The sequence below is a fragment of the Sapajus apella genome, unplaced genomic scaffold (genome assembly GCF_009761245.1).
Source record: "Sapajus apella isolate SASKATOON/1434 unplaced genomic scaffold, GSC_monkey_1.0 scaffold27, whole genome shotgun sequence".
Classification (NCBI taxonomy): domain Eukaryota; kingdom Metazoa; phylum Chordata; class Mammalia; order Primates; family Cebidae; genus Sapajus; species Sapajus apella.
The window spans coordinates 11,064,501-11,086,569 of NW_022436967.1; the positions used below are offsets into that span (position 1 = coordinate 11,064,501).

Here is a 22,069-nt window from a genome sequence, read left to right on the forward strand (position 1 = left end):
TAATGTAACTTATCACTGTATTTATTTTTTTTATAAAATGCATTTGCAAAAATGTTTCGTCAGACACGGGTGCTACAAAAATAAATATAAAACAAATATACATGTTTACATATGTTACTTATAACATAAATACACATTATTTACATGTTCAAAAATTCCCAAATTTCAGCAGGTTTTGTCCATGATTCTCAACATGTCTGAGACATAGGGAAAACAATAAAAGCAGAAATATACCACATATCATTTATATTTTTGCTTTTAAAAGATTGTTGAATACAAATACATGAACATAATAAGTTTGGGGGTTATGATCTAAGAGCAAAGTCAGGTATACTATTTTATATCCACTCTATTTAGTAAGTGACTCAAGTTTCATTCTGCTTTGTTCTCTCAGAATACATCCTTTACAGTATAGGTTAAAATTATTTCATAGAAAGGCTTTCTGAAGAAGTTAAATTTAAAAAAATCACTTTACTTGAAAGCCAACAAAAAAGTTATTTATTAAACTTATATGTCTGAAAGGAGTTTTGATCAATGAAAATTAGGAGTTGAATTAGAAAACATCAAAAGGATGGAAGACAAACACTGTAATTTCTGTTTGATGTATTCTGGTAATTTTTCATTTTCTCCATACCTAAGTGAAACAAAAGAAAAAAAGACAAAAACATAACTTCATTACTTGGTTCTTATGATGATACTAAAAAGCACCTTATATTTTTCAGTAATTCTTCAATAGCAAGAGGCACCTCAGAAAAATTGTAACAATTATTTACTAGATACCTAAATCAGGTGAAGCATATAGAGTTTCTTTTCTTTTAAAACAGACCATTTTCTCAACACGTTTAAATAACAGAAAGAAAATTAGATAAACTTGAACTGGCTTCATAATTTCATAAGCAAGCCAAAAATCTAGATTCATTAATTTTAAAAGGCCCTAATTCTAAAGAAAAATACCAAACTAAACACATTATGAATAGATTTCTATTTAAATATTAACAATTTCCAAATGATCATACCAAATAAAATGTCAACATGTATCCTGAGAACGAGGGTTCTACCCACTTTGCGTCTTTCCAGTTTCTGGAGCACCTCAAAGAGCTTTTAACAAAGTTTCTCACTTGAAGCATAGTTTTTTAAGTGATGGCACTGCATTATATACATTTAACATAAAAATGCAGTTGGTAGGTATCTACAGATTTTATTTGTCCCAAGTGTTTCCATTACAATAAGCACTTCTCCTATAAAGTAGCATGTCTGCATTGGGATCATCAGCACCGTACTTTCATTAAGTTCTGGTTTAAATGTGGAAAGCAAACGACTCCTTGTTTCTCCTATTGGCAGACTTATTTTTGGCTTGGTGCCTGATACACATTTTCATATAGGATGAATATACACATTCAAAAACATTAATCACTTTACATTAGATTGGGGATATAGCCTTTCATTTGGGAAAAATAATCAGGTTATATCTTAAAACAAAGATTTCTTTTTTTCTATTCAAGTAAATAGGTTTGGTATATTACTTTGAACCTAGAATTAGAAGTCCCTTACTTCTGAAAGGGGCCAACCAAGTTACTCTATGGAACAGTAAGGCTATGAGGAACCCAACCTCTTAGAGTAGATTATTCATACCAATTGCTCTGCATTAATACAGATAATTATAAAATATGCATAAACAATTATATGCTAAGAATAATTAACAGTTTAAAGAATCATATTATCATTGTCAAAATGAAAGAAGTAACTTTTTAAAATCATCTATTTCAAAATATAGAGAAAGAGAAATTATAGCAAAGGGCTGAATCTCAACCAGTATTTTAAGAACTTACCTAGTTGTTTGACCATTTGGTGAGGTATAATTGATAGAAGACACTCCTGCCTGCACAACCAACTGGGACCCATCATTAAACTGAACCCACACAGCTCCGCTAGTTAACTAGAAAAATAATAAGCATAGGTAAGCACAGGCACAGAAAAAAAAAGCAGCAGCGGCATACAAAATTACTATACAGCAGAGGATTTATGGTTCTGTATTAATATTTAACATATTTAACAGGTTTTCCACAGTTAAAAAGAAACTCTCTAAGTGACTACAAATTTGGGGCTATGATGGTAGTAGCACTGAGAATATTCATGTCTTTTTCAGATTATTCCTTTAATAGCTAAGATATTATAATATTAAAATTATTCTAAGTAAATCCTGTTTCCCATTAATTTCCTTTAGGATTTCGAAGTAGTTTTTTGGTGGTTGTTTTTTTTTTTCCCCTATAAGAAATCTTTAGTATTTCTTACCAAGAAAAGATTTAGGAAATAAAAGCAATATTTTCTTTGTCCTTAGGCCACAAGAATGTCTTTCCTGGCCTGAGAATATTATATTTTAGCTTCTGAAACGTCTTCCTTTAGTCATTAGTAGTCACAATGTGTCACTGAAAGCGGAGAAGCACATAGTATATGGACACCAAATCAAACAGACCTAGGCTCTGCCATCTAGACTCTGCCAACTTAAGAGTACAGCATAGGACTGTGCAAGTCAATCTACTGTTAGAAACCATAATTTTACTATCTATAAAAGGAGATACATCAACTTTACTAGGTTATTTTGGAGAATAAATTAAACAATGTATATGAAACACATGGTAGATACCACAAAGCAGGTGCTCAACAAATGTTACCTACCCCCATAAAGTACTAGGCTGCATTTTATTTTACTAATAAGTAAAAGTACATGTGCTAGGCTTAGAAGTCTCCAAGTTTCAAATTTTCAGATAACATACACATGTAAGTTCACACCTACATAAAATTCTGTAAGTTTGAAACTCAATATTGACTTCACTTTTTTTTTTTTTTGAGACGGAATCTTGCTTTGTTCCCCAGGCTGGAGTGCAGTGGCGTGATCTCGGCTCAGGACAACCTCCACCTCCCGGGTTCAAGTGATTCTCCAGCCTCAGCCTCCCACATAGTTGGTGTGTGCTGCCTGACCCGCTAATTTTGTATTAGTAGAGACAGGGTTTCACTATGTTGGCTAGGTTGGTCTGGAACTCCTGACCATGTGATTAGCTTGCTTCAGTCTCTCAAAGTGCTAGGATTACAGGCACGAGCCACCATGCCCAACCTTGACTTCACTGTTTAAAAGAGATGGGGTCTTCCTTTGTTGCCCAGGCTGGCCTCGAACTCCTGGACTCAACGACCCTCCCATTTCAGATTCTTGAGTAACTGGGACTATAGGCATGTGACATCACACGTGGCTTTCACTTGACTTTTAATGCAAAAATCCTTTTTTTCTTTTGCCAAATGAAAGTTACTCTATTAATACTGATTACAAATAATTTCCAAACTTAAAATGTCCCAGATATCACAGTCTACTCTTCATAATTAGTCATTATCATGACCTCTACTTTAAAAACAAAGGGCAAAAGTAGGTCACCCAGGCCCTAGCAGGCAACCTCTTATCAGCAATGTCTGGAGTCTTTCAACTGTATATAAATTTAGAAGTTAAAATTTTTAATGATATAACTGATGTAAAAAGGCACAAAAACTTCCTTGTAAAAAGGTATCATTACAATAATTTGTATATTTTGGTAATTGTCTTATCAGTGTGAAAATGAAAAGAAATTCATAATGAGAAAATTCACTCTACTAGAAACTTCTCACCTGTGTAGCCCAACCAACATTTTTCACAAAAACAGATTTCAAAAGTTGTGCTGATTTAGGTAGACAATCTTTTAGACTATTAGAAGAGATGTCTGTTCCAGAAGCTGTAGCTATAAGAGCAAGTCCTTCATTTGTAATCATCTACAAAGAATAAAGGACAGGAAGATATTATTCCTCAGCATTTTTATAAGCCAAATTCAGCAAAAGCAGAAAATTATGGGATTTTTCATTAGCTGAATTTTTTAAAAACAAAAATTTTTTAATGAAAATATAACCACATTATCGGAAATTAGAAAAATACAGAAAAGAAAAAAAACCCCACCCAATTGCTGTTTTCATTTTAGTGGATTTCTTTCATCTTTTTATCCCATGGCATATTATTTTTATGCATGTAGGTGAGTACACACAAATACACACACCTATTTCTTTAATGTTGCATTTTTCTACGTTGCTATATAATCTTCATCACCATGTTCATTAAATATATAATAAATTTAACTGTGAGCCTATCATGAGCATTTAGGCAGTTAATGATATTTTGTTAGTAAAAATAAAACAACTATATATGTATATATTAATATATTTAGCTTTTCCAAGAGGGCTGAGATTGGGGCTCATTGAGGTAACATTTAAAGAGACCTAAAAAGAATTACTCTTATAAAGTTAAGAGGTTAGGGAAAAAGAGTTCTAGGTCAAGTGAACAGCATGTGAAAAGGCCTTTTGACTTGTTTAAAGAACTGAAAGAAGGCCTTTGAGGCTTAAGCATAGATAGTATGGGATAAAGTGGCTCAGGATGAGGTTGGAAAGTAGGTAGATGATAGTAAAGCCAAAATAAACCACTTTATATGATGGGCATCAGGCAATCATTGAAAGGTTTAAAGTACAGAAGTGACATATATTTACTTACAGAGGGATTAAGCATTGGTGCCTGCGATGGAGAAGCAGCACTATTCATGGCCATTCTATTGAAAGATGCTCCATCTCTCGATGGGTAATTTGAATCCACAGAAGGAGGAGGTGATAAGGCCTTAGGTGAACTAGTACTACCAGGTTTTCTGAAGGAGAAAAGTCCAAATATATTCCCTTGAAGCTTTCAATTTACAGAAAACTAAAGAATGGTTATAATATAAACACCAAACTTTTAAAAACATTTTAGCTAGATGTTTAAAATTTGCAGACATTTACCTTCCTATGATTATTGGGAAAAAGGGAGCACTCCTAGTTTTCCTTTCCTCTTCTGAAATTATGGATTCCAGTGCTAAACAAATACGATGACCCTATTTCAAAAGAAGAGTGCTTCTGTCATTATTTCACCTATGTCATTTATAATCATTATTAATTAGTATGAAAAACTTATAATTAGGTATGTACCTCGTTAGCATGGTCCATATACATTTTCATCTCTTCTTTCAAGCTATTAACTTCACTTTCACTTTTTAAAGTATAAGACTTCCCTGTCTTTTCAATCACCTGAATGAAATCTTTTGTTTTGTGTATTTTTGCCCCTAAAAAAAAAAAAAAATCAGAAAACTGTTCTCTTATCCTTTTTAAAAATATTCCTAGATTTATATTAATTATCGTATCAGTATATAATGGCTCCTACATCAAGGTATCATTTTTATTCATTTATTGACTATTAGAGACTATCAAAGTATGCAATAAATATAGGTCATCCATTTTTTTCCCCAACATATATCTTGTTTAAGTCTGATACTTTTATATTTTAAAAAGTCACTACATTCATACAAAAACATAATTTAAGGATAGCTATAATTATATGTGTACTATATGATATGAATGCTTTGCATCCCTTAAAGGAGCTTTATAGATTAAAAAAGTCACCTTTATGAAATAGATTTAGAAAATAAGAAAATTCATCTTTATAGAATAGATTTAGAAAATTCTCTGACTCAACCCTATCCTTTTTGCTAAATTTATAATACTCATAATTTGGTATATATCCATTTAAGGTTTCTAATAAGAAATAGGACACTGCTCTTTTCATGTGATTTTTATACTATCAGTCTAGATGTAGTTAAACTGGAGCTATGTAGGAAAAGAGGACTAATATACATATTATAAGATAAATTGTTTAAAGGAAGGTATATATAAATTTTGATTAATATGATTTGACATGTATACTCTGCTATGCAACTTATATGTATAGTTACATACATACACATCTTTAAAACTGGCTGTGTTGAATTTTAAAAACCCACATATATGTAACTACTAAATTCCAAACTAAAGGAACTAGTTACCATTTCCAAATGGTACTTACCATCATAAAACCAAACCTCGAAATCAGCACCAGGAGAATTCTCCATCAAAATGCATTTAGCGTATCTTGTAAAATAAGTGATTTTGGGAGATTTAGATCTTACAAGCTGTACAAACCTGGAAGCATATTGATATTTTCGCCAGTATTTTTCTAAGGAAAAAATAATTACTTAACATTAGGGAAGAAAGTGTTGACTTGACATATAGTTTTACCTATTTATTTTTATTTCTAATAGAGTTAGATTAGACAGGTTTTCTTATTCTTTTCTACGAGTCACCTCAATGAAGTCTTACTCTTCAGTACTTATGTCCCCAGTCCATAATATCCAGAAACCAAACTGAGAGTCAAATTTGGTTAACTATAATCATAAATAATCATTTATGTAGCAGCTGTGATTTCAAAGGTCACTAGATACTTCATGGTCAATCAGTTTTTAAATACAGAACGCTTCACAAATTTGTGAGTCACAGGGGCCATGTTCTCTGTAACATTCCAATTTTAGTATATGTGCTCTGAAGCAAGCAATGTAGAATTTTTTAACACAATTATGGCCACATTCTAAACAAATGTACAAATTATATTTGTGAGACATATGACTAATGTTCTAGAGTTAGTTTTTATAGTACCATTCTAACACAGAATATTAATAGTAAACATTGCATTAAAGGCATACAACTCTCACCAGAAACAAAGTACAAGAATATGATATGACCTAAAGTTTGACTGAAGCCAAGATATTTATAATTTATCATATCTATATATAGAGTTTATACATAAATACATATAAATCTATATTCCAAATTTATTCCCTGGTAAATTTGCATACCTGGTAAATTGTCAAAGCTGTACCTACTGATGTTGTCAGTAGGTGAGGGAGGTCTATCAGCAAGAGGAAAATCTCTTCCATCATTTGGATAATAAATAGTGATCTGCCAAAAAGATTTTTAAAAAATTCTAATTACATACCATTAAGTTCCAGTATTACATTTTGCTCGAAAGTATGAGAAGTGTTTAAATGTAACATTAAATATTATTTTATAGAAAAATGTTAAATATTCTATAAAAACATTTTCTTTGCTTTTAAATTGAAGGCAAAAATTTAGATTTTGTTACTAGAAATAATTATATTTAATAGTACACTAATTTATTAAATATGTTTAATATGCTATTTCAGTTTTTGAATTCCAGAGACACTATCATAACAGGAAACTGATTTTAAAAAAACTTACATAACTGTAAAATAAATTAGAATGCTAAATGTGCTTAAGTAATAATTTGAAGTTGTAAGATAAAAAATAACTCCACATTACCGTATTTCCATCACTAGATATCTGAAGAACTTCTTTCACATATTCTTGAGATGCATACTCCTTTAGAAGCTCCACACACACCTCCTCTGAATCAAGTATGCTCACCTAAAAGAAAAACCCCAAAAATCAGCAAAAATTCTTTTGTTTACTAGAACAGCTCTGACATACATAGTACTTAGGAATACTTAACCATGGCAGAAGCAAATATTGAAGTCAAAATCAAATAGCTGCTTCACTACAACAGTCCAGATCAGAGGTATATTTGAGTACAACTGTGAACCATATGGTACAAAGGTAAGAATGTATACTGAAGTGTGAAATGATAATCAATCAGCAGAAAGCAAGCAGAAGGTAGGGTGGAGATTAAGGGCTTTGAAAAGATAATAGCAAGCCAAACAAAGGCAAGAATGGAATGGGAAAATGGGAAACAAAGAACAGGATAAAGATAGAATTAAAAAAAAAACACACAATTTTCAATTCAGATATATTAGTTTTTAAACTCTAAACTTAAATGTGCACATGCCTTTTACTTCCAGATGCTAAAATAAAAAGTTATATTTTCTAGTTTTTTAAAAATTTGAGATAGGATTAAATTTAGAAAAAAATAAAAGAAGCAAAAGGATAATATTAAATATTAACTCACTGATTGGAACTGTGAACAAAATAACCTGTAACACAGCATATAGCTGGTATTATTTTAAAATGTTTTCATTCAAATCTATTTTAATAATATGAAATCTAAAACTTATCAGTATCAATTCACTATTCTTAAGAAGATAGAGGGAAACAAGAGCCGTTTTTCCATAAACACCCAGTTTCTTTTCTCTTTAATATAGTTGATCACGTACACACCCCAAGTACAAGGAACATTACAGAGGACAAAAAAAATATGTTCTCAAGAATTGTATTCTCAAGTAAAATGTTATGTAGTAACTTAGGAAAATAACAGACATACCACGGCCTTTTTGGTTTTCTGTCTGATTGGTTTTAATCTGTGAGCAATCAATGGAGATGTAATGCTTCTTAATGTACGATTCTGATAACCCAATGGTGGCTCCATATCCCTAGTCTTACTCTGTTCAGAAAGAGGATCTAAGGCAAAAACACATTCTTGTTGGATTATCCCAGGTTTACTGTGAAGTGCCATCATGTATTTCATGGTATTTGGCTGATTTACAGAATGTGCATTATCAGAAGCATCAGAGCTCTTTTTGACTTTTATATTAGTCCAGGCATTTTTTGATGTGTCCTTCTGCAAATCTGGATGGTCCTGGAAATCCTGGTTTGAGCTGATGCTGTCATATTCAGTAGTTTTTCTTAAATGAGCTGTAATATACATATAGAATCAAGCAATTTAGTAAATAACTAAAAACACAAGTTGACACAAAACAATGTCATTCTGATTATGACAGCATTTTTTGAACAAAAGAAACCTAGTAAAAAAAAAAGCTCTTAATTTTCTAACAAATAAGCAGTTTTAAGACATAATAGGATAGTGACTTTGAAAGGACATTTTAAATCAGATTGTGAAGAAATATCTTTAGTATTCCTAAGACTACAACACAAAAAATATTAACATAAAATTAATTTTTCAATCAAGGTAAAAACTAGTCACGATATGGTCACCTATTAATCCTGAAGCAAGCAATCGCCAATGCTCCAACAAAAGCAGATTTGAGTTGCCAAGTAATCATTCTACATGAGAAAAATACAAAAATTTACTCTCTTTAAGAACGGTGTAGCCCATCTTTACTTAGAAATGCTTGTAATTAATGAAAATATGCAACTAAAAGCAAAAACACTATATGAACAGCTTTAATATTAATATTTAATATTACCTATGTACTTGCACCCACATTTTTAAAAAAGCTATTAACTTTACCAATTTATATTTTGTATGGCCTTAAAGTTCACATACAAAACATTATCTTTTAAAGGCTTTAAATGAACAAATTATATAAAACTTGGTAAGGCAATTTTTCAACACTAAACTCTAAAAATTTGAATTGTAATATTTTTCTTTTTCTTTTTTTTTTTTTTTGAGACGGAGTTTCGCTCCCCTTACCCAGGCTGGAGTGCAATGGTGCGATCTCGGCCCACCGCAACCTCCGCCTCCTGGGTTCAGGCAATTCTCCTGCCTCAACCTCCTGAGTAGCTGGGATTACAGGCACACGCCACCATGCCCAGCTAATGTTTTGTATTTTTAGTAGACACGGGGTTTCACCATGTTGACCAGGATGGTCTCGATCTCTTGACCTCATGATCCACCCGCCTCAGCCTCCCAAAGTGCTGGGATTACAGGCTTGAGCCCCCGCGCCCGGCAATATTTTTCTTAAATGACTTTTTTAGTGCTTTCCCCTACTCTCATTATGATAAAGTATTTTGTGTCAAATAATATACTGAAAAAATGCAGGAGCACTACTGGATTATTATAAACAAGGTTATTTCTCTATCTCAGACAAGTCTGTGTTACTGAATATTAGTATCTGTAAACATAACAGATGTGCAAAATTAAGTACGTGGCAGTTTTACAGTTTATAAAAAACAAACCTGAATTATCATCTCCAAGAAGTACAAATAAAAAGATTAATTTCCTTTTATGCTTCTGAAAATAATATAATTTTAAAAAAAGAAAACAAGAATAGACTCAAGATAACATATAACTCTCTGCTTAAATTACAGTTGTATTATGTGCTTTTTGTCTACGAAGTAATATGACACTTAGTAAAAAATGATCTCCTCCTCTCCATATGTCTTTTTTATTCTCTCTTTTTTACGTCATTATTTCCCAACTCACCTTCTGTGAATCTGTCATGTTCATTATGAGCAAGGTTTAACCTTCAAATTCTGTATTATAGACAACATAATGACGTGGATGATAGCTGTTTAAAAATGTTTAGGTTTTAGGAGCTCTGTACTTCAGTGTGAGGTTCCATTGGTACCCTATAATGTCCTTATCAGCTTCTACTTAAAAATAAGGTCAACCATCTTTTGATTATTTTATGGGCACTGATAGTAGGTGCTGATTATTGAGAGGTTGCAAAGCAGAGGGGTTAAGAATAAAGTCTCTGAGCCAGACTACTTACATTAGAACCCTGGCTCCTCTACTGAATGGTCACATAGCTTGGGCAAATTAAGCTCTGTGTACCCAGTTTCCTCATCTGTAAGACGGAGACAGTAACAGTATCTTCTTCATGTTTTTATGTGAGAACTTAATATATGTTAAATATTAAGGACAGTGGCTGACTTATAGCAAATATTCAAATATTGTAATACAGCTTTATTGAGATGAACTGAAAACGCTTTTTTTTTTTTTTTTTTTTTGGAGACAGAGTCTTGCTGTTACCCAGGCTGAAGTGCAATGGCATGATCTCAGCTCACTGCAACCTCTGCCTCCCTGGGTTCAAGTGACTCTCATGCCTCAGCCACCCAAGTAGGTAGGATTATAGGTGTATGCTACCACGGCCAGCTAATTTTTGTATTTTTAGTAGAGATGGGGTTTTACCATGCTGACCAGACTGGTCTCCAACGCCTGACCTCAAGTGATCTGCCTCGCTTCCTTCCAAAGTGCTGGGATTACAGGCATGAGCCACTGCACCTGGCCAATGTTCTTTCTTTTTTTTTTTTTTTGAGGCAGGGTCACAGAGTGCAGTGGTGTGATCATAGCTCACTGCAGCCTTGAGTTCCTTGGCTCAGGCAATCCTCCTGCATCAGCTTCTCAAGTAACTGGGACTATAGGTGCATGCCACCACACTTGACTAATTTTTTTATTTTTTGTAGATACAGGGTCTTACTATGTTGCCCAAACTGATCTTAAACTCTCGGCCTCAAGCAATCCACCTGCCTTGGCCTCCCAAGTATTGGGATTAGAGGCATGAGCTACTGCACCCAGCCAGAAAATGATTTTCTTTAAAAACTTCAAATAGAACACTGCAATGATTGGTAAGTGTCCAAGTAATTAATTCTCAATTAAATACTCAATTAAAAACTCACCATTTATTTGCAGATTCCCAAACCACTGTTGTACTGTTTCAGTCTGAGGTGTCAGGTCTGCAAATGGAAGAGGAGTTTTTCCTGGGCAAAGATGATTGGAGCTAAACAAACAAACAAATAAAAAAATCCCATAAACTAATAAAAAATTATCAGGTAACTTTTTAAAGTAAAAATATTAGGAAAGGAAGATTTCTTCTGATTTGAACACCTGAACATTTTAGAATAGCTATAGAAAACAATATTGGCATAACTATGTTATCTCTAAAAAGTTAAACTCCCATGCCAAAATGCCCAGGGCACTTTGATAACATTTCTATAAGGCTTCTGCCCTCTTATAACTTAAGCATAAAAATCATAAAATGACCAGAAAAAGAAAAAAACCACACTGTACTCACTAAAAATTAGTTTTCATGTTGGAAGCAGTCAGTATTATGACCACTCAGGCTCAACTTTTCTATCTATGCATATAGTTATTACTAAAGTACTTTAAGAGTAAGGTATGACTAATATATAATACTTTGCACTGGAGACCCATTCCATATTAAAATTAAAAAATGAGACTAAAAGTTTCCAAAAATTAAGCAATCCTATAAACACATTCATGAACACACACACTCACTCCTTTTAAGACTGTTAACCACAGGTCAAATCATTATTCTAATTTTCATCCTAATAATAAATAAATATCATCATTGAGAAGTACCTCAGAAACATGACAGTATATATATACATATTTAAAGACATTCATTTCCCTGGTAACCCTGGCTTAAATGCAGCTTCATATTTATACTAGTATAATGTTTACCAAAAAATAAAACACCTTTGATAGAATTCTTACAGTGCTTGATTGTTATCAGGTTTTTCAAAAGATCCAGAACTGTTGGATGTCTTCTCTTTAAAGAAGTTAAAGATGTTGGCATTGTTGTTTGTGGGCGAGTATCTCTCTTCATTTTCACCTCCTCCTGATCTTTTGGACTTTGAAAGCATTTCTGCTGAGTGACATCGTTCCATTGTATATGTTTTTGCTCGAGATTGACTATTAGAAGTGCCAGATCTATCAGAGGAATGAGCTCTACGAAGGTATCGAGAATGTGGTCTTTCTTCTGCATTTTGAAATACTCTTCCCCTTCCACTATAACTGGTTTCTTGATTTCCCCACTGAGTAGAAAAACTGCTTCCATTTCCTGAAGAAGAAAAATCACTTGAACTTTTATTCTTTGGAAATACAGTCATTTTATTTGGGAGGGGCTGACCAATCAAAAGTCTTCTTTTGTCAAATAAACTACCACTTATACTGGTACTGGAAGAAGCTGTAATTGCAGTAGAAATTGTGGCATGCCCACTATCGATTGAGTCTTCCACAGTTCCTAAATCTTTAGTTTTTGTTGAAGAATTTCGGGACATAAAAGGATGGTCCAATACTGAAGACAGACTTAAACGATCTGCTGGATTTCTACGAAGTAATTGGTGAATAAGGTCCTTGGCCTCTATTGACAAAAAAGTTGGCATTTCATAATCTGCCAATACTACTTTATTTAATGTGTTCTTGACTGTGTCAGTGTCAAAGGGTGGTCTCCCGATAAGTAATGTATAAAACATACAGCCCAGGGACCAAACATCAGATTCAAGGCCATGTGCACTTCGAGTTGCAATTTCTGGTGAAATGTAGTTAGGAGTTCCACATAGTGTATAGTGCTTTTCATGTGGCATTTTCAACTGAGTTGCCAGCCCAAAATCAGCAATCTTGATGTTCATATTACGAGTAAGTAAGAGGTTAGAAAGTGTGAGGTCCCGGTGTAGTATACCATGAGAATGAAGATACAACATCCCTGTGATGATCTGGTGCATGAAGTGTCGAGCTGTTAGGATATAAAAAAAGAGAATTTACAATTTAGAAACTCTGGAAGATTCAGTGTCTAGTATTTAGTAAACATTATGAAACCCAGGTACATATGCTAGAGTGTTATATTAGAACACTGGCTTGGAGCTTAGAACCATAGCAATTAAGAAAAGAAACAATTGCACAAACAATTTCTACATATATTCTAATTGTAAAAAAAAAAAAAAAGCTAAAGTCCCATCCGCGTCTCCCAAACTCTCCTAAGTAATCAGTTTGTAATTTGTTTTATACCTTCATCAGCATGCTTACATACATTTAAATCTAGAGATACACTGAAATAAATGCTTTTTAAATACAACAATGGTATCAAAAATATAGTTTCATTACTTTTCTCCCCGCTTCACAATATTTCTTAGAGATATTTCTATATCAGTACCAGAGATCTTTACTTGCTATTGATGAGTATTTGGATCATTTATAAAATTTCAAGATTAAAAATGTGGTAATAAATATTCCTGTACATGCTTATTTTCTTGAATATATGCATGCGTTGTTTCTCTATGGTAGATTCAAGATGTAGAATCACGAGGTTGAAGGATAGGAAAATTTAGTATTGTCATACCACACAAAATTACCCTTGAAAAGCCTATATTTTCATGTACATCCTTGTTAACATTCAGTAGCCTCAATTTGATGAATAAAAAATAATGGTACCTCATTATTTTGGTTGGCATTCTCATGATTACTATTGGGTTTGAACATCTTTTCATATGTTTATTAGTCATCAGTATTTTCTCTTCTGTGAATAGTCTGCTCATATTAGCTGTCCATTTGTCTATTCAATTAGCTTTTCTTTTTAGGTGTGTCTTATATCTTTTAATACAGTACTAATTTTCTAGTTGTACATTTTGCAAATATTTCCTTCCTATCTTTGTCTTTTAATATCTTTTGTCATTGTAAAGTTTTAAATTCTAATTTAGTCAAATTGATAATTATTTTCCTTTATAGGTTTTACAGGTTCTGTCTTATTTAATAAGGCCTTTTTCTTTTCTTTCTTTTTTTTTGTTTTGGAGATGGGAGTATCGCTCTGTAACCCAGGCTGGAGTGTAGTAGTGTGATCCTCACTCAATGCAGCCTCTGCCTCTTGGGTTCAAACAATTCTCCCACCTTAGTTTCCCAAGTAGCTGGGATTATAGGCTTGCACCACCATACCTGGCTAACTTTTACATTTTTAGTAGAGACAGGGTTTCACCACGTTAGCCAGGCTGGTCCTGCCTCGGCCTCCCAACATGCTGGAATTATAGGTGTGAGCCACTGCGCCAGCCAAATAAGTCCTCTTTCTTATGAAGTATTATACAAAAATGCAGTAGTCATTATCAACATGTATATTGATTTTTTTTTCAATTTGTATTATTTGTTTGGAATAAAATTCCAACAATGGAATCTGAGTAAAAGAATATAAATGTTCCATAAATCTAAATTCATATTCCCGAATTGTTTTCCAAATGGCTTACAAAGATTCAGATGTACAAGAAGCCTATCAGCAACCACCTCTCTTAACTTACCTGTAATTTCAGTTAGCAGAGCAAGATAACTTGAAAACAATTACTCGTGTCAATGTATAGACATTATTTGATTCTGCTTTGAATTGCAAAAAATTATTTATGAGAAATTGAGGAAGTCCGATGCTATATATTTGATAGTAAAGAATTATTAGGTGTGACAATGACTTTTTGAGTATGTTTTTAAAGAAGTCTATATTTTGAAATATTTTAAGTTAAAAATGTCTATAATTTGCTCCAAAATATTTCGGAAAATCAGGGTAGTACAAACAGTATTGATGAAATAATATAACCACGAGTCACTATAGCACATTACTTATATGTTTCACATTTTCTATAATAAACAGTTTCAATGGCTATTTGTGCTTGATTTAGAACTACTCTATAGCCACCAATGGCATCCTAAAAAGCTTACACTAAACTGCTACCAATAATTTAATTTAAAATGTGGTTTTAAGGACAGAAGGACAACAAATTTCTAACTTTACCACTGTAGTAATTGAATTGTTTTAACAATTAGCAGCATGGGAAATCTTTTCTAGCCTATTTCAAACAGTTTTACTATATATTACAAAATAGCATATTCCTCAAAACTACACTTTAAAAGCAAAATTTTTATCTACCCAAACAAAAAAAAAACAACAGATGCTTACCTTCATTTTCTGAGAAGGGTTTCACTCTGTTCTTTAGATACCTGTTCATTTCTCCATTATGGCACATTTCTAATACCAGATACACATAATTGCTATCTTCAAAATAGTTATAAAGCTGAAATGTGAAAGGGTGTAATAAATTAAAATATACAAAAATTCAGTGTCCTTGGTCACTTCTATAAAATTAGTATCTTACCTCCAAGATAGAAGGATGTTTCAATTGGCAATGTATTTTCACCTCATTTTGGACTCTCTGTACCATTCCTGCTTTGTACATGGCTTTCTTATCTATCTAAAAAGAACAGGTTTAAATGTTGACAAACTTTCAAATGTAAACAGGTTAAAAGCGAACTTTGAAAACAAAGTATACTTTAAGTTAAAATAGTCTGAAGTCCTTTTATATGTCTTTGCAGTCAACCTACTGTTATGTTTTCCCCATGCACCTAGCAGAGTGCTTGGCAAAGAGAACGCTTAGTAAAAGTTTGCCCAATTCATTCTAATATCCTCTCTCAATTTAAATAATCTAATAGCACAACTAGCCTAACTATAAGGGAAAAAAATTCCCAACTCAGGCAAACTTTGCAACAAAAACTCCCTTTCGTTTTCCAAGTGGTTTAGATAAAAGATTCTTTGTTTTTTTCTTTTTTAATGACAGGGTCTCACTCTGTTACCTCACTGAAGCTGGAGTGCAGGGGCACGATCACAGCTCACTGCCGCCTCAACTTCCCAGGCACAAGCAATCCTCCCACCTCAGCCTCCTGAGTAGCTGGGACCACAAGCTGCCACACCCGGCTAATTTTTGGTAGAGAGGAGGTTTCACCATGTTGCACAGCTGGTCTCAAACTCCTGAGCTCAAGCGATCCATCCGCCTTAGTCTCCCAAAGTGTTGAGATTACAGGCATGAGTCACCCACCCGGCTGAAAATTTGCTTATGTTTATGTTACTCCTATTAGACTGACTTCTAACAATGAAGAATAATATTTTAGATTATTACAGTGTAACAGAATTATACACAGTATACTCTTATAAACGAATTACTTGTTAGTTGATTTCTACTCATTACTCCCAGTATGCATAATTACACCATATACTAGGTCTACTAAATATTAATGAAGATAAAACACTTATTTAAGCAAGGTCAAGGCTTTCCTAAAATATTCTTAAGCTCAACAGCTGGACTTGGCACTATTGTCTTCTGCCTATGTAAAGTGTTCTTTACGCCACAATCAAAGGAAAGGCTGGTGTGTAAGGAGTTTCTGACATTTCTGTAGTTACTTGCAAAGTACAGAAGTTGATTAGTTTCTTACCATTTTGATTGCAACTTCCAAACCAGTGTGAATGGACTCAGCTCTGTAGACACCAGCAAATGATCCTTTACCAAGGAGATTTCCAACTTTAAAATCCTTAAAAGTTAAAATTAAAGATTATGTGTGATGACTCACAGTAGAAAGGAAGATGGGAAGGGGCTGAAAAAAGAAGATAAAATGGATCGAGAGGGGAATTTGACAAAATTCAAGCAGGTATTACACCTCGATGCAGCAGGTATCTAGGGTGGAAGTCATGTTGGCTCAGTGCGGGGATCCCTGAGCTTCCAGGCTGGACTCGAGATGGTGCACCCTAGTGATCTGGTTCCTTAACCTCAGTGCAGCCTAAGCGTCCTCCTCCCATCTCCAGCCAACCCTTGGCAGCCGAAGGCCTGGTCAGAATCCCGCCGCAGCTCCCGCCGGAGATAACCGTCATCGCCTTGGAGAAGCAGGAGGTAGCTCTGCCCTGTTCTAGCGCGGCAGCTCGGGCGGGATTGCTTACAGCAAGTGGCAGTGCCTGGGGACACAGTCGGGCGGCGAGGGACTCACCTGTCCCGCCTCCTCTACCGCTACGGTCTCCGAGGGGCGGGCCGCTCCGCCCCTAAACAGCTGGGGCCCGGCGGTTGGGACCCTCCCTAAGCACCTCGGCGCCGGCCCCGCAGCTGTTAGCTTCGCTCGCTCCCCTTCCCACGGCGGTCTCCAGTCCCGCCATAACTACTCCTACCCGCCCAGCTGCAGACTGCCGAGTATTTTCACCTCGATCTTCTCCCCGATGCAGGTCGCCATATTTCCAGGCCCCGGCCTGGGTTCTCCGGATTAGCTTCCTTCACGCAGTCCCTTCGAGGCAACGCTCCAAGCAGCCAGCCGGTCTTGGCTCCCATCAGGTTCGGTTCTCTAGGCCGCCGCTCCAGGCGACGACGCTAAAGCCACGGAAAGTTCTCCCCGACACCGTCCAAGGTCTGGGCGGTGCCTCTGCGCTCCCATTTTGAAAAACTCCCGCCGGTTGCAGTTTGCGAGGCTGGTGGTGACGTAGCGAGACGGCTAGCTCCGGAGAGGTTGCGTCGGGGCGCGCATGCGCAGCAGTCCCTCCTTCGTGGCTGGCCGGTTTCAGACCTCTTCGCCAAAGCCCGGAAGCGCTCCAGGGGTCTTGGGCTTGGGCGGGAGCTTGTCGCGGGCCTACTCTCGGACGACCTTCTGTAAGACGGGTGAAAGAGCAAGCTTTGGAGATGAAACACTTATAGATGATCGGTTACTTCACTGTTCGAAATGCCACTTCTAATTCCGGAAAGGTTTAAAAATATTTTAAAATGTCAAATGTTTAAGACTTGACAGAACAAGGAAAAAAAGCATTACCTTCCGTAAAGGGACACCGTTTACACCACTACCACATACTCCGTAGTTTTTTTGTAACTGTAATTAATGTGTATAGTACCTTAAGAAAACGAACTCCATTCTTTATTTTGGTAAACTCCTCTAAGATTTTAATATTGTGTCATTTGTATAATAACTTAGGAGATCTCATACACTATGATTTGTATGGATCAAAAGAGACGTTTATAAGTTTGGGATGGTTTTTTTTGTTTGTTTTTTTCTTTGGGGGTGTGTGGTGGGGCAGACTCTCACTGTGTTGCCCAGGCTGGAGTGCAGTGGTGCAATCTCAGCTCACTGCAACCTCTGCCTCCCAGGTTCAAGCGATTCTCCTGCCTCCCTAGTAGCTAGGATTACAGGCAAGCGCCACCACCCCCGACTAATTTTTGTATTTTCAGTAGAGAAGGGGTTTCACCATGTTGGCCAAGCTGGTGTTGAACTCCTGACCTCGTGACCCACCCCTCTCGACCTCCCAAAGTGCTGGGATTATAGGCTTGAGCCACCACACCCAGCCGGGATGGTGTCTTGCAGGTGAGAAAAGTGTGATGCTCAAGGAAGGATGTATGACAAACAGAACTAGCGCACAAACTTAGATCTGTTCTTAAATGAAAGCTCTTTTCCTCTACGTTAATGTATATTTCAAGTTTACTTAAATTTGTTTATATGGAAGCTGTAAAAAATCTCTGTTCAGAGAAAAGTCAACTTTTTTCCTTCATTTCCGGATATCCTTCATTAAAGGTAATGTTGTAATGCTTGAGCGGTTCTCATTTAGGTCCCTGATTCCAGTCTTCCAACTAAGACTTGCCTTAGATGTTGACTTTTCAAAAGTTTCTACAATTCGCCATCATTGTTTTTTGTTTGTTTGTTTGTTTGTTTGTTTTGTTTTGTTTGAGTCGGAGTCTTGCTCTATTGCCCAGGTTAGAGTGCAGTGGCTCGATCTTGGTTCACTGCAGCCTCCATCTCCTGGGTTCCAGTGATTTTCCTTTTTTTTTTGAGACGGAGTTTCGCTCTTGTTGCCCAGGCTGGAGTGCAATGGCGCAATCTCGGCTCACCGCAGCCTCTGCCTCCTGGGTTCAGGCAATTCTCCTGCCTCAGCCTCCTGATTTTCCTTTTTCAGTCTTCCCGGTAGCTGGGATTGCAGGCAGTGCCATCACACCTGGCTAATTTTTGTATTTTTAGTAGTGACAGAGTTTCACCATTTTGGCCAGGCTGATCTTGAACTCCTGACCTCAGGTGATCTGCCCGCCTTGGCTTCCCAAAGCGCTAGGATTATAGGCATAAGCCTGCATGCCTGGCCCATTTTTTAAAAACAATTTTAAACTTACAGAAAAGTTGTAAGAATAATAGAGAACTCCTATTGTCCTTTACTCAGTCACCAATTCTTAACATTTTGCCATACGTGTTTTAGTATTCTTCATGTGTAATATACATGTATAAATATATAAATAATATATAATACTATATAAATCATGTAAGCTTAATATTTGTATTTTATGAATCTAAAAAAGTTTATACACTATGTTCTTTTACCTCTTATTTCTAAAATGTGAATTTCTTAAGAATAATGGTATCCTCTTGTGTGTTTATCAAAATAAGGATATTTAACATTGATACAATATTTATATTTAATCTAATCTACAGTCCATGTTTCGATAAAGACATTACTGGAACAATTGTGTTGTTCCAGTAATGTCTTTATTTAGCATTTTTCCCTTCAGTATAGATCTAGTACAGGATCACATAGTATCTTTAGTTGCCATATCTTTTTAGTCTCCTTTAATATGGAAAAGTTCCTCAGCCTTTGTATTTTTGTGACATTGAGATTTTTGAAGAGTGCAGGCCAATTATTTACCATTTGTTCATTCCAGTATTACTGAGGTATAATAGACAAAAATTGTGTTTATTCAAGTTGTACAGCATGATGATTTGATATATATATACAACAATCAAATTAACACATTGTCACCACCGTTAGGGATGTGTGTGTGTGTGTGTGTGTGTGTGTGTTGCATGCCAGTTATTTTTACAAAATCTTCCCTATTTGGGTTTATTTCATGTTTCCTCATGATTAAACTCAGGTTATGCATTTCTGATTGTAATATTACATACGTGAGGTTATGTTCTTTCCAAGATACCACATTTGGAGACACATGATATTGTCTTTCATTAATGATGTTAATTTGATTTCTACTTGCAACTAATAAGCAATCTATGGGAGAGACACTTGAATTTAATGCAAATATCCTACTCCTCAGCAAATCCCTCTCACAATTTAGCGGTATTATTGATTTTTCCTAAACTAGTCTTTACTATGATAGTTACAAAATGATAATTGTTCTCTCTCCGTATTTATTAGAAACAGTTTTGCCAAAAAGAAGAGCCCCGCCTGGTGTGGTGACTCAAGTCTGTGATCCCAGCACTTTGGGAAGTTGAGGCGAGCAGATCGCTTGAGCTCAGGAGTTTGAGACCAGCCTGGGCAAAAGAGTGGAAAGCCAGTCTCTACAAAAAACACAAAAATTAGCCAGGGGAGGTGGCGTGCACCTGTGGTCCCAGCTACTCGGGAAGCTGAGGTAGAAAGATCATTTGAGCCTGGGTGGCCAAGGCTACAGAGTGCCAAGCTCATGTCACTGCACCCCAACCTAGGCAACAGAGCGATACCCTGTCTCAAGAAAAAAAAAAAGAAGGGCCCTACATTTTGCCCTGTTTAAAGATATACAGATGGTCCCCAGCTTATTATGTTTCAATTTATGATATTTTGTCTTTGTAATGCATTTATTTATTAGGGTATTAAATGCATTTTTTTTTTTTTTTTTTTTTTGAGACGGAGTTTCGCTCTTGTTACCCAGGCTGGAGTGCAATGGCGCGATCTCGGCTCACCGCAACCTCCGCCTCCCGGGTTCAGGCAATTCTCCTGCCTCAGCCTCCTGAGTAGCTGGGATTACAGGCACACACCACCATGCCCAGCTAATTTTTTTGTATTTTTAGTAGAGACGGGGTTTCACCATGTTGACCAGGATGGTCTCGATCTCTTGACCTTGTGATCCACCCGCCTCGGCCTCCCAAAGTGCTGGGATTACAGGCGTGAGCCACTGCGCCCGGCTAAATGCATTTTTTGACTTAGGATATTTTTGACTCATGATGAATTTATTGGGACCTAACCCCCTCACAAGTCAAGGAGCATCTGTGTTATCACAGATAGCATAGATGAGTATGGATTTAGGGATTCCCAGATTATTGAATCAGTTATAATCCATTTCCTCAAAAGGGTTATAATCCATTACAATCATTACTTATTTTGGTGTTCAAATTGGGATTTGTTCAGTGAGAGCTCCTTTCAACCTAGCTGTTTTGATAGAACATATGTATATATTTAGCAGTTCTTTACTTTGTGGTACAACAAGATGTTCTAGTTTTATTTTGGGCTTTTTCTGACCCAGCACGGAAGGGAGCCATTTCTGCAAAGTGTCCTGACACCTTTCAGTAGAAAATGGTACTTAAAGAACAGTATCTGGGGGCTCAGCAAGCTTATTGTGACTTAAGTGTCATTGCATCTATGCCTTTTCAGCAGATGGAACTAAAGAAAAAAACTATTATTAGTAATCATGAGTTCAAGTTGATATCACCAATTCTAACCTAATTTCACATAGTTGTTCTTACTACCTTTAATTTCTATTTAATCACTGTTATGTATATATAGTTTTTAAAATTTAAAATCAAATTGTTTATAACAAATTAATAACAATAAGCATACAAACTCTCCATTTCTGCTTCTCAGATGCAACCCTCTTCAATTCATTTAACTGTTCATTTTTATATATCCCACCATATTTCTAAATAACATGCTTATGTTCTTTTTTGATTTTTTTCAGTTATAGATTTAGCTCTATTCTATTGTGAAATATGAGGAACTATTTCCTTAGTTGCTTTTACATTTACCCCTTTCATTTTTCTTTCTTTTTCTTTTTTTTTTTTTGAGACAGAGTCTTGCTCTCTTGCCTAGGCTGGAGTGCAGTGGCACCATCTCAGCTCACAGCAACCTCTGCCTCCCAGGTTAAAGCAGTTCCCTGCCTCAGCCTCCTGAGTAGCTGGGATTATAGGCACCTGCCA

General features: G+C 35.6%; 1 protein-coding gene and 1 pseudogene across 3 annotated transcripts; both read right to left on the minus strand.

Moving 5' to 3' along the window:
* Window positions 1–17,645, minus strand: PLK4 (polo like kinase 4). Of its 3 annotated transcripts, none has more exons than XM_032292336.1 (16): window positions 17,351–17,645; window positions 16,598–16,693; window positions 15,487–15,582; window positions 15,291–15,405; window positions 12,074–13,094; window positions 11,236–11,336; window positions 8,198–8,568; window positions 7,243–7,347; window positions 6,759–6,861; window positions 5,933–6,082; window positions 5,023–5,156; window positions 4,837–4,928; window positions 4,559–4,706; window positions 3,652–3,792; window positions 1,830–1,936; window positions 1–634 (listed from the first exon to the last, which is right to left on the minus strand). In XM_032292336.1, exons 1-16 carry the CDS (start codon window positions 17,378–17,380, stop codon window positions 532–534), a joined length of 2,913 nt encoding a protein of 970 aa, XP_032148227.1. In that variant the 5' UTR covers window positions 17,381–17,645; the 3' UTR covers window positions 1–531. The 3 variants fall into 3 exon arrangements, with proteins under 3 accessions (XP_032148227.1, XP_032148228.1, XP_032148226.1); XM_032292337.1 differs by having other exon boundaries at window positions 17,319–17,390; XM_032292335.1 differs by lacking the exon at window positions 17,351–17,645 and adding an exon at window positions 16,820–17,219 and having other exon boundaries at window positions 6–634.
* Window positions 6,366–6,457, minus strand: LOC116560944 (annotated as a pseudogene).
* Window positions 17,646–22,069: the final 4,424 nt, after the last annotated feature.